We start from the raw sequence: 18,232 nt of genomic DNA on the forward strand, positions 1-18,232 counted from the left end.
ACAAGGCTATATACAAGAGTACCAGTACTGAGTCAATATGCAGGGGTACAAGGAAGTTGAGGTAATTGTGGTAATATGTACATATAGGTAGAGGTAAAGTTACTATGGATAGATAGATAAACAGAGTAGCAGCAGCATATGTGAAGAGTGTGAAGGAATGTGTGTGTGTGGCATCAATATACACGTGTTTTGTTTGTGTCCATGTGTGTTGGAGCGTCAGTGCAGTACAGTGGGGGAAAAAAGTATTTGATCCCCTGCAGATTTTGTACGTTTGCCCACTGACAAAGAAAGGATCAGTCTATAATTTTAATGGTAGGTTTATTTGAACAGTGAGAGACAGAATAACAACAAAAATATCCAGAAAAATGCATGTCAGAAATGTTATAAATTGATTTGCATTTTAATGAGGGAAATAAGTATTTGACCCCCTCTCAATCAGAAAGATTTCTGGCTCCCAGGTGTCTTTTATACAGGTAACGAGCTGAGATTAGGAGCACACTCTTAAAGGGAGTGCTCCTAACCGCAGCTTGTTACCTGTAAAAAAAGACACCTGTCCACAGAAGCAATCAATCAATCAGATTCCAAACTCTCCACCATGGCCAAGACCAAGGAGCTCTCCAAGGATGTCAGGGACAAGATTGTAGACCTACACAAGGCTGGAATGGGCTACAAGACCATCGCCAAGCAGCTTGGTGAGAAGGTGACAACAGTTGGTGCGATTATTCGCAAATGGAAGAAACACAAAAGAACTGTCAATATCCCTCGGCCTGGGGCTCCATGCAAGATCTCACCTCGTGGAGTTGCAATGATCATGAGAATGGTGAGGAATCAGCCCAGAACTACACGGGAGGATCTTGTCAATGATCTCAAGGCAGCTGGGACCATAGTCACCAAGAAAACAATTGGTAACACACTACGCCGTGAAGGACTGAAATTCTGCAGCGCCTGCAAGGTCCCCCTGCTCAAGAAAGCACATATACATGCCCGTCTGAAGTTTGCCAATGAACATCTGAATGACTCAGAGGACAACTGGTGAAAGTGTTGTGGTCAGATGAGACCAAAATGGAGCTCTTTGACATCAACTCAACTCGCCGTGTTTGGAGGAGGAGGAATGCTGCCTATGACTCCAAGAACACCATCCCCACCGTCAAACATGGAGGTGGAAACATTATGCTTTGGGGGTGTTTTTCTGCTAAGGGGACAGGACAACTTCACCGCATCAAAGGGACGATGGACGGGGCCATGTAGCGTCAAATCTTGGGTGAGAACCTCCTTCCCTCAGCCAGGGCATTGAAAATGGGTCGTGGATGGGTATTCCAGCATGACAATGACCCAAAACACACGGCCAAGGCAACAAAGACGTGGCTCAAGAAGAAGCACATTAAGGTCCTGGAGTGGCCTAGCCAGTCTCCAGACCTTAATCCCATGGAAAATCTGTGGAGGGAGCTGAAGGTTCGAGTTGCCAAACATCAGCCTCGAAAACCTTAATGACTTGGAGAGGATCTGCAAAGAGGAGTGGGACAAAATCCCTCCTGAGATGTGTGGAAACCTGATAGCCAACTACAAGAAACGTCTGATTTCTGTGATTGCCAACAAGGGTTTTGCCACCAAGTAATAAGTCATGTTTTGCAGAGGGGTCAAATACTTATTTCCCTCATTAAAATGCAAATCATTTTATAACATTTTTGACATGCGTTTTTCTGGATTTTTTTGTTGTTATTCTGTCTCTCACTGTTCAAATAAACCTGCTATTAAAATTATAGACTGATAATTTCTTTGTAAGTGGGCATACGTACAAAATCAGCAGGTGATCATATACTTTTTTTCCTCACTGTATGTGTGAGTGTGTGGTTATAGTCCAGTGTGTGGTTAGATTCCAGTGTGTGGTTAGAGTCCAGTGTGTGGGTAGAGTCCAGTGTGTGGGTAGAGTCCAGTGTGTGGTTAGAGTCCAGTGTGTGGTTTAGAGTCCAGTGTGTGGTTTAGAGTCCAGTGTGTGGTTTAGAGTCCAGTGTGTGGTTTAGAGTCCAGTGTGTGGTTAGAGTCCAGTGTGTGGTTTAGAGTCCAGTGTGTGGTTTAGAGTCCAGTGTGTGGTTTAGAGTCCAGTGTGTGGTTTAGAGTCCAGTGTGTGGTTTAGAGTCCAGTGTGTGGTTAGAGTCCAGTGTGTGGTTAGAGTCCAGTGTGTGGTTTAGAGTCCAGTGTGTGGTTTAGAGTCCAGTGTGTGGTTATAGTCCAGTGTGTGGTTATAGTCCAGTGTGTGGTTATAGTCCAGTGTGTGGTTTAGAGTCCAGTGTGTGGTTATAGTCCAGTGTGTGGTTTAGAGTCCAGTGTGTGGTTAGAGTCCAGTGTGTGGGTAGAGTCCAGTGTGTGGTTTAGAGTCCAGTGTATGGTTATAGTCCAGTGTGTGGTTTAGAGTCCAGTGTGTGGTTATAGTCCAGTGTGTGGTTTAGAGTCCAGTGTGTGGGTAGAGTACAGTGTGTGGGTAGAGCCCAGTGTGTGGGTAGAGTCCAGTGTGTGGTTAGAGTCCAGTGTATGGGTAGAGTCCAGTGTTTGGGTAGAGTCCAGTGTGTGGTTATAGTCCAGTGTGTGGGTAGAGTCCAGTGTGTGTGGGTAGAGTCCAGTGTGTGGGTAGAGTCCAGTGTGTGGGTAGAGTCCAGTGTGTGGGTAGAGTCCAGTGTGTGGGTAGAGTCCAGTGTATGGGTAGAGTCCAGTGTGTGGGTAGAGTCCAGTGTGTGGGTAGAGTCCAGTGTGTGGGTAGAGTCCAGTGTGTGGGTAGAGTCCAGTGTGTGGTTTAGAGTCCAGTGTATGGGTATAGTCCAGTGTGTGGTTTAGAGTCCAGTGTGTGGGTAGAGTCCAGTGTGTGGTTTAGAGTCCAGTGTGTGGTTTAGAGTCCAGTGTGTGGTTTAGAGTCCAGTGTGTGGTTATAGTCCAGTGTATGGGTATAGTCCAGTGTGTGGTTTAGAGTCCAGTGTGTGGGTAGAGTCCAGTGTGTTGGGTAGAGTCCAGTGTGTGGTTATAGTCCAGTGTATGGGTAGAGTCCAGTGTGTGGTTATAGTCCAGTGTGTGGTTTAGAGTCCAGTGTGTGGGTAGAGTCCAGTGTGTGGGTAGAGTCCAGTGTGTGGGTAGAGTCCAGTGTGTGGGTAGAGTCCAGTGTGGTGGTAGAGTCCAGTGTGGTGGTAGAGTCCAGTGTGTGGGTAGAGTCCAGTGTGTGGGTAGAGTCCAGTGTGTGGGTAGAGTCCAGTGTGTGGGTAGAGTCCAGTGTGTGGTTATAGTCCAGTGTATGGTTATAGTCCAGTGTGTGGTTATAGTCCAGTGTGTGGGTAGAGTCCAGTGTGTTGGGTAGAGTCCAGTGTGTGGTTATAGTCCAGTGTGTGGGTAGAGTCCAGTGTATGGTTTAGAGTCCAGTGTGTGGGTAGAGTCCAGTGTGTGGTTAGAGTCCAGTGTGTGGTTTAGAGTCCAGTGTGTGGGTAGAGTCCAGTGTGTGGGTAGAGTCCAGTGTATGGTTTAGAGTCCAGTGTATGGGTAGAGTCCAGTGTGTGGTTAGAGTCCAGTGTGTGGTTTAGAGTCCAGTGTGTGGGTAGAGTCCAGTGTGTGGGTATAGTCCAGTGTGTGGGTAGAGTCCAGTGTGTGGTTTAGAGTCCAGTGTGTGGGTAGAGTCCAGTGTGTGGGTAGAGTCCAGTGTGTGGTTATAGTCCAGTGTGTGGGTAGAGTCCAGTGTGTGGGTAGAGTCCAGTGTGTGGGTAGAGTCCAGTGTGTGGGTAGAGTCCAGTGTGTGGGTATAGTCCAGTGTGTGGGTAGAGTCCAGTGTGTGGTTTAGAGTCCAGTGTGTGGTTATAGTCCAGTGTGTGGGTAGAGTCCAGTGTGTGGTTATAGTCCAGTGTGTGGGTAGAGTCCAGTGTGTGGGTAGAGTCCAGTGTGTGGTTATAGTCCAGTGTGTGGGTAGAGTCCAGTGTGTGGGTAGAGTCCAGTGTGTGGGTAGAGTCCAGTGTGTGGTTATAGTCCAGTGTGTGGGTAGAGTCCAGTGTGTGGGTAGAGTCCAGTGTGTGGTTATAGTCCAGTGTGTGGGTAGAGTCCAGTGTGTGGGTAGAGTCCAGTGTGTGGGTAGAGTCCAGTGTGTGGGTAGAGTCCAGTGTGTGGGTAGAGTCCAGTGTGTGGGTAGAGTCCAGTGTGTGGGTAGAGTCCAGTGTGTGGTTTATAGTCCAGTGTGTGGGTAGAGTCCAGTGTGTGGGTAGAGTCCAGTGTATGGGTAGAGTCCAGTGTGTGGGTAGAGTCCAGTGTATGGGTAGAGTCCAGTGTGTGGGTAGAGTCCAGTGTGTGGGTAGAGTCCAGTGTGTGGTTATAGTCCAGTGTATGGGTAGAGTCCAGTGTGTGGGTAGAGTACATCCAGCCTGTGGAAGAGAGTCAGTGTAGAGTAATATGACTAAAATAGGAGGGTCAATGCCAATAGTAATTTGATTAAACTCCAAGACTCAAAATTCAATGTGCATGTTTTTATTTTATTTCAACACATGGACTGAATATAGAGTGTGACAGGTTTAATGTATACGCTCTGTGATTAAATGGTCCTTTTTTAAACTCTGGCTGTGTCTGTACATGTGTATCAGTGTGTATGTCATAGGAGGCTGGTGGCACCTTAATTGAGGAGGAGGGGCTTATAGTAATGACTGGAGTGGAATCGGTGGAATGGCATCAAATACATCCAACACATGGTTTCCATGGTTTCCAGGTGTTTGATGCCATTCCATTTGCTCCGTTCCAGACATTATTATGAGCCGTCCTCCCATCAGCAGCCTCCTGTGCTTTGTGTGTCATTCCTGGAGCACTACAGAGGGGTGATGGAACACATAGAGGAGTGATGGAGCACATAGAGGAGTTTGGAACCTCCTGGAACACTACAGAGGGGTTCAGAAGTTCAGAAGTTCAGAGAACACAGAGGAATTTAGAAGTTCCTGGAGCACTACAGAGGGGTGATGGAGCACTACAGAGGGGTGATGGAACACAGAGGAGTTTGGAATATCCTGGAACACTACAGAGGGGTGATGGAGCACATAGAGGTGTTTAGAATCTCCTGGAACACTACAGAGGGGTGATGGAGCACATAGGGGAGTTTAGAATCTCCTGGAACACTACAGAGGGGTTTGGAACCTCCTGGAACACTACAGAGGGGTGATGGAACACTACAGAGGGGTTTGAAACCTCCTGGAACACTACAGAGGGGTGATGGAACACTACAGAGGGGTTTGGAAGCTCACTCTGGTCAACTCTGAGTTGAAGTCGCAGTAACCATTAACACAAAGGTGGCTCAACTTTAAACTATTGCGTGCACTGGTCAGTTAAGCAAGAGGTGGGGAGTATGGGATATAGGAGAGAGGAAGTTGTTTAGAGTAGATACGGTTTGGTCATACGGGTCTGAACGCAGTAGATATGGTTTTGTTATTCAGGTCTGAACACAGTAGATATGGTTTGGTTATACGGGTCTGAACGCAGTAGATATGGTTTGGTTATACGGGTCTGAACGCAGTAGATATGGTTTGGTTATACAGGTCTGAACGCAGTAGATATGGTTTGGTTATACGGGTCTGAACGCAGTAGATATGGTTTTGTTATACAGGTCTGAACGCAGTAGATCTGGTTTGGTTATACGGGTCTGAACGCAGTAGATATGGTTTGGTTATACGGGTCTGAACGCAGTAGATATGGTTTGGTTATACGGGTCTGAATGCAGTAGATATGGTTTGGTTATACGGGTCTGAACGCAGTAGATATGGTTTGGTTATACGGGTCTGAACGCAGTAGATATGGTTTGGTTATACGGGTCTGAACGCAGTAGATATGGTTTGGTTATACGGGTCTGAACGCAGTAGATATGGTTTTGTTATACAGGTCTGAACGCAGTAGATATGGTTTGGTTATACGGGTCTGAACGCAGTAGATATGGTTTTGTTATACAGGTCTGAACGCAGTAGATATGGTTTGGTTATACGGGTCTGAACGCAGTAGATATGGTTTGGTTATACGGGTCTGAATGCAGTAGATATGGTTTTGTTATACGGGTCTGAACGCAGTAGATATGGTTTGGTTATACGGGTCTGAACGCAGTAGATATGGTTTGGTTATACGGGTCTGAACGCAGTAGATATGGTTTGGTTATACGGGTCTGAACGCAGTAGATATGGTTTGGTTATACAGGTCTGAACGCAGTAGATATGGTTTGGTTATACGGGTCTGAACGCAGTAGATATGGTTTGGTTATACAGGTCTGAACGCAGTAGATATGGTTTGGTTATACAGGTCTGAACGCAGTAGATATGGTTTGGTTATACGGGTCTGAACGCAGTAGATATGGTTTGGTTATACGGGTCTGAACGCCACGTTGTGGATGATAGGGAGACAGGAAACAGGTCTGTGGGGATGAGAGTTTAGTGGAGGAAAACGGTGGCGTGTGTGTTGTGGTGTGGTGTGGTGTGGCGTGTGTGTTGTGGTGTGGTGTGGCGTGTGTGTTGTGGTGTGGTGTGGCGTGTGTGTTGTGGTGTGGCGTGTGTGGTGATATTTTGTGAACTGTGATGTAGATAGGAAGAGACTGGACGGGGTTGGGGTTTGGGTGGTGTAGTGGAGGGAGGGAAGTGGTGTCTAGGGCTTTAGAGGGTTAGAGAGGCTAGTTGGGGTTTGGGTGGTGTAGTGGAGGGAGGGAAGTGGTGTCTAGGGCTTTAGAGGGTTAGAGAGACTAGTTGGGGTTTGGGCGGTGTAGTGGAGGGAGGGAAGTGGTGTCTAGGGCTTTAGAGGGTTAGAGAGACTAGTTGGGGTTTGGGTGGTGTAGTGGAGGGAGGGAAGTGGTGTCTAGGGCTTTAGAAGGTTAGAGAGGCTAGTTGGGGTTAGGGTGGTGTAGTGGAGGGAGGGAAGTGGTGTCTATCCCTCATTAACATTGAGGAATATACAGTATATATATTCTACAAACCCTACTGAGTATTCTCTACAATACTTTTGCTGCGGCACCCGCAATATGTTTTGCTTTATAAAGACAGTACGAAATATGGCCATTTATGTGTGGCCATTTATTTGACCTTGGAACATGGTTTAAAACCCATATTTAATGCAAATGTTACAAATGTTGCAAATATAAATAATTGTTAATGTTAAGACAATTACGTATCATATATAATTAATAAATACAGGTCATTGACACCTTTCCACTATTACGTGAAGGACATTTATTTAGAAAATCTTCCAAAATTCCGTGACCCGGAAGTACTTTTTTGTGTTGCTGACGGGACGCTGATCTTGTTATCAACCACGGTAGCTTGCTAGCCAATATAACTAAAACGTTCAAGCACAGACACTTTCGGTGTGTATTAGCCACTGTTTTAAACACACTTGTGTCGTATAGCTAGCTAATTGTCGCATTTAATTTTACGTTGCTAGTAGTCGCTAGCTGGCTGGTTAAATTAGCAGTAGCACTTGACTTGTCATTAATGCTAACTAGCTAGCTAACATCCCCGACCATGAGCTCACTAAGCTACTCTCCCCCTGCTGAAGAAGAGGTCTGCTGGACGGTGAAAGAGGAGATGGAAGAGGAGGCTGTCACCGTCAAAAAAGAAGTAGCGGGTGAGGCTGTTACAGTGAAAGAAGAGGAAGAAGCTTTCAGAGTGAAACAGGAGGAAGCGAAAGAGCAGGATGCAGATGTTGGAGTGGAGGGGGAGATCACTGTCACATTGGATGAGGAAGACGTTTTTGGAGTGAAGGAAGAGAAGACTGGAAATCTGATTAACACCAGTGAGTACCATCTTAAAAACAATTCTGCAGTTGTTGAACTAATGTCTGGTTTTTAAAAGAGCGTTCTACACTTGAATGTGTTGCTCTGTACTTTAGGAATTGTTAAAGCTACAAAAAGAATGGGGTCAACCAACAAAACGTTACTGGATTAAATTACATTACTTGTTCCAAATCTCTTTCTGTAGTGCTTTGCTCTGTCTTTACTCTATACTCGACAACCCATGAGTAAATTATATATTTTTTAAAACTTGTTTTGAAGCGCTACAATCATTAGTGTTTTTATAATCTCAATGGGGTCATTAGGTTCTTCATTGTTTTAATATAAGGTAAGATTTAAAATATCTATGATACCACATCATATAACCTGTTATTACCACCAACTCATGTCTGATTTGCAAATGATGAAGACAACCGAATCAAGACGAGGATTATTTTGATCTGGATGAAATGTTGTAAAAGGAACTGGCCACCAGTTATTTAATTGAAGCAACAAGGCACGACAACCTGTGGATTATCGTGAGTAACACTAAGGGCTGTTCTTAGGCATGTTGCGAAGCGGAGTGCTGGGAAACAGCCCTAAACACTGTGTTATTCATGATCATTTACAGGTTTGAGTAAAATGGTTATTATCTTGCATGGGATAAGAATGTCTATTTTTTTCTTCCAGTGGAGATACAGTTGATGCATCACCTGGCTGGGCTGTGGGACAGTGGAGATACAGTTGATGCATTACCTGGCTGGTAGGGTTGCACATTTTGGGGAAAATTCAGAGGGGAAAACTTTCCGTGGGAATACATGGGAATTAATATTAATACCATTTAAATGTAATGTCTTTTTGCATTTGATATAGTTACCATATCATATGGAGACAGAAACATAAACCTTATCATAAGTAGACATAATTGCAAATGATTAAATCCTTCCAAAAGAAATTTTAAAAACAACTTAGTTACGAATTGAACTTTAATTAAATGAGTTGACTCTTCACATGGGATGATTTCACTGAACAACAAAAGAAAGGGAATATTGAACGATCCCCAATGATCCATCGCATCTCCCAAAAACGTTTTCAACAATCATCTGTAAAATGATAGTCTACAAACTAAAGCTTTGGTTGTCTTCCTCTCAGGCTTCCGTGTCTTCTCCCTGTCACTTTCCAACCTTGTTGAGGATGAGTCGTTGTCAGGCTCAAAAAGCCTCAAATTTGCCCGGATGGCCACCAATTTTTCAGCCCTTGTATTGGTCGGCCTGTTGCGTGCTTTGGTGTGTGTTCCCAAACAAGGACCAGTTGCGCTCTGAGGCGGCTGATGTTGGTGGGATTTGGAGGATGATGGAGGCAACAGGGGAAAGAGTCTCAGATCCACAAAGTCCCTTCTACCAGGTGGCTGATGAGATATGTTGGCACGACTGCCATATTGCATCTCCATCCCAAAGCCCTTGCTTGGAAGTGTACTTCGCCAGACTGCCCAGAACCTTGCCCTCTCCCAGGTCAAGGTGGCGAGACACGGTAGTGATGACACCATAGGCCTTGTTGATCTCTGCACCAGACAGGATGCTCTTGCCAGCATACTTGGGGTCCAACATGTACGCTGCGGCGTGTATGGGCTTCAGGCAGAAGTCTTCACGTTTTTTAATGTATTTCAGAACTGCAGTTTCCTCTGCTTGGAGCAACAGTGAAGTGGGCAGGGCAGTACGGATTTCTTGTCTTACATCTGCAAGCAGTCTGAACATCAGACAGGATGGCATTGTCTCCCTCAATCTGTGCAATGGCTACTGCTATAGGTTTCAGGAGTTTCAGGCTGCTTACCACTCTCCCAAAATACATAATCCAGGAGGATCCTCTTGATGGGGCTGTCCATATCGGCAGACTGTGATATGGCCATTTCTTGGAGAGACTCCTTCCCCTCCAGGAGACTGTCAAACATGATGACAACACCAACCCAATGGGTGTTGCTGGACAGCTTCAATGTGGTGCTCTTATTCTTCCCACTTTGCTTGTTGAGGTAGATTGCTGCTATAACTTGATGACCCTTCACATACCTAACCATTTCCTTGGCTCTCTTGTAGAGTGTATCCATTGTTTTCAGTGCCATGATGTCTTTGAGGAGCAGATTCAATGCATGAGTAGCACAGTCAATGGGTGTGATGTGAGGGTAGGACTCCTCCACTTTAGACCAAGCAGCCTTTGTGTTCACAGCATTGTCTGTCACCAGTGCAAACACCTTCTGTGGTCAATGACTGCCTTCAGCTCATCTGCAATGTAGAGACCGGTGTGTCTGTTGTCCCTTGTGTCTGTGCTCTTGTAGAATACTGGTTGCGTGGTGGAGATGATGTAGTTAATTATTCCTTGCCCACAAACATTCAACCACCCATCAGAGATGATTGCAATACAGTCTGCTTTCTCTATGATTTGCTTGACCTTCACTTGAACTCTGCATCCAGTAAATGAGTAGAAAAAGCATGGCTGGTTGGAGGGGTGTATGCTGGGTGAAGAACATTCAGAAATCTCTTCCAATACACATTGCCTGTGTGCATCAGAGAACCAGTTGCATACACAGCTTGAGCAAGACATTCATCAGCATTTCTCTGACTACGTTCCTACATTGAGTCAAAAAACTTCTGATTCCAGGAGGATCATGAGCTGTTGCTACCGATAAGGTGTCTGATTAATCATTTTCACCTCGAATAGAAGTAGAGGGACTTTTGTCAGAGGTTGCTTGTTGTGAGCGCTGAGGGAACTTTATGCACTTGGCCAGATGATTTTGCATCGTTGTTGCATTCTTCACATATGATTTGGCGCAGTATTTGCAAATGTACACGGCTTTTCCTTCTACATTAGCTGCAGTGAATTGTCTGCACACATCAGATGGTGCCCGTGACATTTTCCTGTATAGATTAGAAAAAAGAGTAAAAAAATAATATATATATATATATATACACAATTCCATGTACAGATAAACAGTTAAGCAGTTAGATTAAACAACTCCTTTGTAAGATAAGTTTTAAAATGAAACATGTATGGAAACAGGTGAGTTAACACTCCTCAGTTAGCTCAAGCAAGCTAAAACCCACATGGTAGCAAAAACTAACTAGCAGAAATTAACAAGTTATAAATTATTTAAACACACTTTGCTGTAGGCTACTATTTACTAATTAACAAAAAATAATGTATGTCATATACAATATATTCACCCCACCCAGTATTGTAATCAATACTTACCAGAAAGCATGTAGTCCTGGGCTCAGACAGTGTAGTAGTGTTGGTTCAATAGCATCTCATTAGTGTACCAGATCTTGAGAATCAGCTGTACATGTGATGGAAGAATGCTGTGCATGCAGAGGGTTGCAATTCCATTGAATTGGGGATAGTTTAACCAAAATATGCCACAAGACCTAGAATTGCCTTATGTGTATCCCACAAAAAAGGTTCACTGTTATAAACTAACGTTTTTGATGAATTTAAGCAAATCTCCCAGGCTTAACTACCCATGGAAAATTTCCGGAAAGTTTCCGACCCTTTGCAACCCTACTGGCTGGGCTGTGGGACAGTGGAGATACAGTTGATGAATTACCTTGCTGGGCTGTGGGACAGTAGATGTACATGGATAATTCAAATGGAACTGTTATTTATTATCGTAAATAACTAACACCTGTCAACCAATCAGCCCCCAGGATCCAAACTATTGATTTTGTTGAAGGATCTAGTCTGGATTAAACCTCATAGGAAGACAGTTTAATCATGAGGAGATTTTATTCAGGTCTCGCTGTTTAACCAAATACTCCGTTTTTTTCTTTGACAGGAGCGATATCAGACTGTCACTCTGACAGAGGAAAGAGTCCTTCAGGAGAACCAGATCCAGAGACGTCCAAACCAGTGAGGCGACACCACTGCTCACAGTGTGGAAAGATATTTTTCAGGTTAAAGCACCTGAAAGAACATAAGAGAACGCACACAGGGGAGAAGCCTTATCATTGCTCCCAGTGTGGAATGGGTTTTGGACACTTAGGGTATCTAAAAGTGCATGAAAGAACACACTCTGTAGAGAGGCCTTTTCAATGCTCTCAGTGTGGCCAGAGATTTGTCCAGTCATCACATCTGAAAGAGCATGAGAGAACACACACCGGAGATAAGCCTTTCCAATGTTCTCAGTGTAAAAAGAGTTATAACAAGTTAGGCAACCTGAAAATGCATGCGAGGATACACACAGGAGAGAAGCCTTTCCACTGCTCCCTGTGTGAAAAGAGTTTTACCTATTTAGGGATACTGAAAAAGCATGAAATGACACACACACGAGAGAAGCCTTTCCAATGCTCCCAATGTGGAAAGAGTTTGACAGAACACACACAGGAGGGGAGAAGACCTAACGTTGTTAAGACCAGTTAAGTCCCCGGAATAACCACCTCCAAAATTATTAACACCCTTGATAAAGATGTGTTTAAGATCAACAATACAAGTACTGAGCTGAATATTGTATGCTGACATTTTTGGGGGGAAATTGTGTTTTATACATATATAATTGCTCAGAGAAAAATATTTTGTTTAAAAAAAAAAAAACTTTAGCTTTCATTTATTGGCACCCGTAAAGATTCTTGTTTATTAAATAAAATAAAAAATGAAATCTACATTAACATTGTGATGGGACATTTTTCTCTCTGTGTATCAGATTGTTTAGATTAATGCTGCTCTGTAATTACGTCTTGGTTTGGTTCATGCGAGTGACTGACTGTTGATGGGAGTAAACCATAAGAAATTTAGCAGTACGGCCCAGAACATTGTTCTGTGGGACAAAAGGAGTATATCAGCCTCATGAGGTATCAGTAAGTCACATGCAGGAACCAACGTTAATAATGAATAATGTAAATCATGCTGATATGACTTGATTGTGTAGCAGTATATAAGGACTGAAAGGGAACGCCCTTTTCATCAAGCTTGGATTGAGTTTGTGAACCTCTCCGGGCCGTGATAATAAAGAGTGATTCGTTTAAAATTGACTTCAGGCGTCCCTGGTGTTGAATTTCCACCACAACATGAAACTTTTTTTTTTTATAGTTCATGTCTTCCTGTGTCACTGGGGTATAAAAGTTATGTAACACATGTAAAAATTCATCTGCCATCACATTGACGTGAGTAGTTTAGCAGACTCTTATCCAGAGCCTCTACAGTAGTGAGTCATTTAGCAGATGCTTTTATCCAGAGCCACTTACAGTAGTGAGTGCATGGGGAAGGGCAAATAGCTCAAACGAAAAGAGACAAACGTTTGTTGACCTTCATAAATCAGGCAATGTGCAAAAAACAATAGCTAGGGCAATAATGAAGAAGTTTAAAACCACTGGAACAGTGGTAAACTTGCCTGGTAGAGGACACAAGTGTATCTTATCTCCACACACACTGAGGAGTATGGTTCAGGAAGGGCCACAGTTGAAGAATTCCAGAACTTGGTCATCTCGGGGTCACCAAGTCTCAATCTCCAATTAGAATTAGAATACCAGAACTTGGTCATCTTGTGGTCACCAAGTCTCAATCTCCAATTAGAATTAGAATTCCAGAACTTGGTCATCTTGTGGTCACCAAGTCTCAATCTCCAATTACAATTAGAATTCCAGAACTTGGTCATCTTGGGGTCACCAAGTCTCAATCTCCGATTAGAATTACAGAACTTGGTCATCTTGGTGTCACCAAGTCTCTGAATCTCCAATTAGAATTACAGAACTTGGTCATCTTGGGGTCACCAAGTCTCAATCTCCAATTAGAATTAGAATTCCAGAATTTGGTCATCTTGGGGTCACCAAGTCTCTGAATCTCCCATTAGAATTAGAATTCCAGAACTTGGTCATCTTGGGGTCTCTGAATCTCCAATTAGATGCCACCTACATGCCAGTAGGCTCTTGAGGAGTTGCCAGAAAAAAACAGCCTTTAGTGAGAGTAACCAACACATGTAAACACCTGGAGCTAAACAGCGTTGGGTTTGGCCCTTGGATTGTGTTACGAACCGGCTCAAAGTTCGTAACAAAAGGGAGACAACGTGGAGACAAAGGGTAACAAAAATATATATTTATTAAATAAAACAACTAAGAAGGTAACAATGGCATGTGTAATCAGTAATCAGTAGTGTAAGTGAGTGTGTTGCATACTTGAATGTAATAATGCAGAGTGTTGAAAGGTGCCAAAGCAAATAACCAAGAAAACCACAAAACTCCCCAACCAATATCAATAAGGTGTCTGCGTGGAGAGAGTCTCTTCAATGAATGGGGAAGAGGTCCATTTATCCTGGGAAACACCTGAGCCCAGGTGTTTCCCATTTATCTGACGACCCTTCCAACTCCGCCCACCGGCCTCCTAATAAAGAAACAAGAACAAGAGAGAGAATACGGCAGACAGAGTGGGAGGGTCGTCACACCCCCCCCCATAAAACCGGGGACCAACAAGGACCCCGGAACAACACACCAGCCTCTGCCTCCCAAATTTACAAGAGGTTACCTGTGCACCTTCCACTTGCCCCAGCCAACCTCCTTCTCCCCAGACCTCAGCAACCTTTGTGTACAGGAAGCAACTTTTAAGAGGAAAAAAGAAAACGAGACCAGGAGGGAACAGACAGGAACGACAGAACACGACAACCCCAAATTGACACAAGCCTCTGCGTCCCAAATTGACACAAGCCTCTGCGTCCCAAATTGACACAAGCCTCTGCGTCCCAAATTGACACAAGCCTCTGCGTCCCAAATTGACACAAGCCTCTGCGTCCCAAATTGACACAAGCCTCTGCGTCCCAAATTGACACAAGCCTCTGCGTCCCAAATTTACGAGGTTACATGTTCACCTTCCACTTGCCCCAGCCAACCTCCTTCTCCCCAGACCTCAGCAACCTTTGTGCACAGGAAGCAACATTTAAGAGGAAAGGAGAACACAAGACCAGGAGGGAACAGACAGGAAAGTTAGAACACGACAAAACCAAACAATGGTCAGTCACATTACACTCAGGAACAGGTCACACAAGAGACCGTATCTCCCAACGGTTCATAGTCACTCCTCAACGGTTCATAGTCACTCCTCAACGGTTCATAGTCACTCCTCAACGGTTCATAGTCACTCCAACAATTCTGCTGAGCACACCAGACCACAACAAGAGAATATACAATCACACCGGGCACCACAGAAAAGAGATGAGAGATGGAGCTTCCCCAAAACTTACAATAACTCAACCCTAGTCTTCATGCAGATTTGCGGTGGGTAATTATGCACTGTAGCCCGCTGGCGAGGAAGTAACCCCCCAGCACGCTGGTAGATTCCACCAAGCCACGGATGTGCTCCCGAGACAACTGCTCAGTCCACAGACACCACACAAAAATAACAAACTTTAACAATGCCCAACATATTCCAAAATGAAACACGTCGCTAAGCCTATCAGGGGAAAAAGACTATAGCTCCAGGTAGTAAGTTTCACTACCCTATCCAAATCTCCCACCGAGGTACACAGCTGATTCTACTCACCTCAGACCAATGTTCCAACAGCGAGTACAACAAGTGTTTCCAGGCTGGGCAGAGTCCTGGAAACTAACCAACGTACTCTCTCCAACGCAGCACACAAACAAAACAACCAAAGACAACCAGTACTGAGCACCAAACTCAAACTAACAAACAAAACACCTCAAGTTAACATACCTCCACGTTTTCTCCCAAACACAAGTTCAAGATCCCGGACGAGCTCCCACTTGTTACGAACCGGCTCAAAGTTCGTAACAAAAGGGAGACAACGTGGAGACAAAGGGTAACAAAAATATATATTTATTAAATAAAACAACTAAGAAGGTAACAATGGCATGTGTAATCAGTAATCAGTAGTGTAAGTGAGTGTGTTGCATACTTGAATGTAATAATGCAGAGTGTTGAAAGGTGCCAAAGCAAATAACCAAGAAAACCACAAAACTCCCCAACCAATATCAATAAGGTGTCTGCGTGGAGAGAGTCTCTTCAATGAATGGGGAAGAGGTCCATTTATCCTGGGAAACACCTGAGCCCAGGTGTTTCCCATTTATCTGACGACCCTTCCAACTCCGCCCACCGGCCTCCTAATAAAGAAACAAGAACAAGAGAGAGAATACGGCAGACAGAGTGGGAGGGTCGTCACAATTGGAAAAAGGTAATATGGTGATATGAAACAAAGATGGAGGTCTTTGGCTAGACACACTAGCGGTAGGTTTGCATCGAAAGATAGATGAACGAGCAGTAAAGAACCTCATATCTACTGTAAAATATGGTAGGGGATATTTGATGTTACGGGGCTGTTCCGCTTCCACTGGTCCTAAGGCCTTTGTTACGGTCAACAGCATCATGAATTCTACCAGGTACCATGAAATGTTTGGCCAAAATCTGGTTTCCTCTGACAGGAGGCTGAAACTTGGCTTCATATGGATCATCCAGATAGACCATTTTTATTTTATTTAACTAGGCAAGTCAGTTAAGAACAAATTCTTATTTATAATGACGGCTTAGGAACAGTGGGTTAACTGCCTTGTTCAGGGGCAGAACGACCGATTTTTATCTTGTCAGCTCGGGGATTCGATCTAGCAACGCTCTAACCGCTAGGCTGCCTGCCGCTCCAAGCACACATCAAAATCCATATAGATAGAAATGGTTAATTGACTACAAACCAACATTTTGCAATGGCCATCTCAGTCTCCGGAACGAACCCCATTGAGAACCTGTGGTTTGAATTGAAGAGGGCAGTCCATAGGCGCAGACCGACGGATATCAAGGATCTGGGTGACGTCTGTATGGAGGCATGGTCTAAGATCCATCTACAATCTCATGAAACATTTATTATAATTCAAAGAAAATGGCTTAGTGCCGTTATTCTCGCAAGGGGAGGTGCCCATAATATTGATGATGATGGTTGTCATTAGCATCATCGCTAACAGCTACACATAGTGGTAGACAAGCGCACTCATCATGTTTGTCATTAGCATCATCGCTAACAGCTACACATAGTGGTAGACAAGCGCACTCATCATGGTTGTCAACAGCATCATCGCTAACAGCTACACATAGTGGTAGAAAAACGCACACACTCATGATGGGCATTTCCGTGGCATTTCCTCTTCAGAAAGTTGAAGGAAAATACAAAATAATTTAGGTAAATTTAACAACGACTTGCGGGAAGTGGGTTCAGCACAAATGTTGAACAAAACATTTATAGAAATTATACCACCACCCAAAAGGGCACTTTAGAGACTAGAAGGGTAAAGGGGCATGTGCTCTACACAGGGAGAGCCGTATCTGTCCATGTTGCCTTATGCAAAGTGGGCACTGCTTCATGTGGCAACAACAACACTCACCTAAATAGTCCATATGCCACTGGGTGAGAGAAGTTTTGTTTTTGGGCAGCATTATGTGAGGGTTTATTATTATAAGGCAAATACTTTTTCACGCCACTGTCCAAATAGTTTAATATCATTGCAGTGTTAGGAGAGCAGGGCACTGTCCATATAAACTCAGCAAAAAAATAAATAAATGTCCTCTCACTGTCAACTGCATTTATTTTCAGCAAACTTAACATGTGTAAATATTTGTATAAACATAACAAGATTCAACAACTGAGACATAAACTGAACAGAAATGGAATAATGTGTCCCTGAACAAAGGGGGGGTCAAAATCAAAAGTAGCAGTCAGTATCTGGTGTGGCCACCAGCTGCATTAAGTACTGCAGTGCATCTCCTCCTCATGGACTGCACCAGATTTGCCAGTTCTTGCTGTGAGATGCTACCCCACATTTGCACCAAGGCACCTGCAAGTTCCTGGACATTTCTGGTGGGAATGGCCCTAGCCCTCACCCTCCGATGCAACAGGTCCCAGACCTGCTCAATGGGATTGAGATCCGGGCTCTTCGTTGGCCATGGCAGAACACTGACATTCCTGTCTTGCAGGATATCACGCACAGAATGAGTAGTATGGCTGGTGGCATTGTCATGCTGGAGGGTCATGTCAGGATGAGCCTGCAGGAAGGGTACCACATGAGGAAGGAGGATGTCTTCCCTGTAACGCACAGCGTTGCGATTGCCTGCAATGACAACAAGCTCAGTCCGATGATGCTGTGACACACCGCCCCAGACCATGACGGACCCTCCACCTCCAAATTGATCCCGCTCCAGAGTACAGGCCTCGGTGTAACACTCATTCCTTCGACGATAAACGCGAATCCGACCATCACCCCTGGTGAGACAAAACCGCGACTTGTCAGTGAAGAGCACTTTTTGCCAGTCCTGTCTGGTCCAGCGACGGTGGGTTTGTGCTCATAGGCGACGTTGTTGCCGGTGATATCTGGTGAGGAGCTGTCTTACAACAGGCCTACAAGCCCTCAGTCCAACCTCTCTCAGCCTATTGCGGACAGTCTGAGCACTGATGGAGGGATTGTAAGTTCCTGGTGTAACTCGGGCAGTTGTTGTTGCCATCCTGTACCTGTCCCGCAC

The 18,232-nt window shown here is 44.5% G+C and overlaps 1 protein-coding gene across 2 annotated transcripts; it reads left to right on the forward strand.

The window, feature by feature from the left end:
• The first annotated feature begins 6,656 nt into the window (after positions 1 to 6,656).
• LOC115177808 (gastrula zinc finger protein XlCGF17.1-like) lies at positions 6,657 to 12,759 on the forward strand. 2 transcript variants are annotated; one of them, XM_029738782.1, is made up of 3 exons: positions 6,657 to 7,767; positions 8,435 to 8,507; positions 11,568 to 12,759. In XM_029738782.1, exons 1-3 carry the CDS (start codon positions 7,497 to 7,499, stop codon positions 11,590 to 11,592), a joined length of 369 nt encoding a protein of 122 aa, XP_029594642.1. In that variant the 5' UTR covers positions 6,657 to 7,496; the 3' UTR covers positions 11,593 to 12,759. The 2 variants fall into 2 exon arrangements, with proteins under 2 accessions (XP_029594642.1, XP_029594641.1); XM_029738781.1 differs by lacking the exon at positions 8,435 to 8,507 and having other exon boundaries at positions 7,031 to 7,767.
• The last annotated feature ends 5,473 nt before the right edge of the window (positions 12,760 to 18,232 follow it).

The sequence above is a fragment of the Salmo trutta genome, chromosome 38 (assembly GCF_901001165.1).
Source record: "Salmo trutta chromosome 38, fSalTru1.1, whole genome shotgun sequence".
Classification (NCBI taxonomy): Eukaryota; Metazoa; Chordata; class Actinopteri; order Salmoniformes; family Salmonidae; genus Salmo; species Salmo trutta.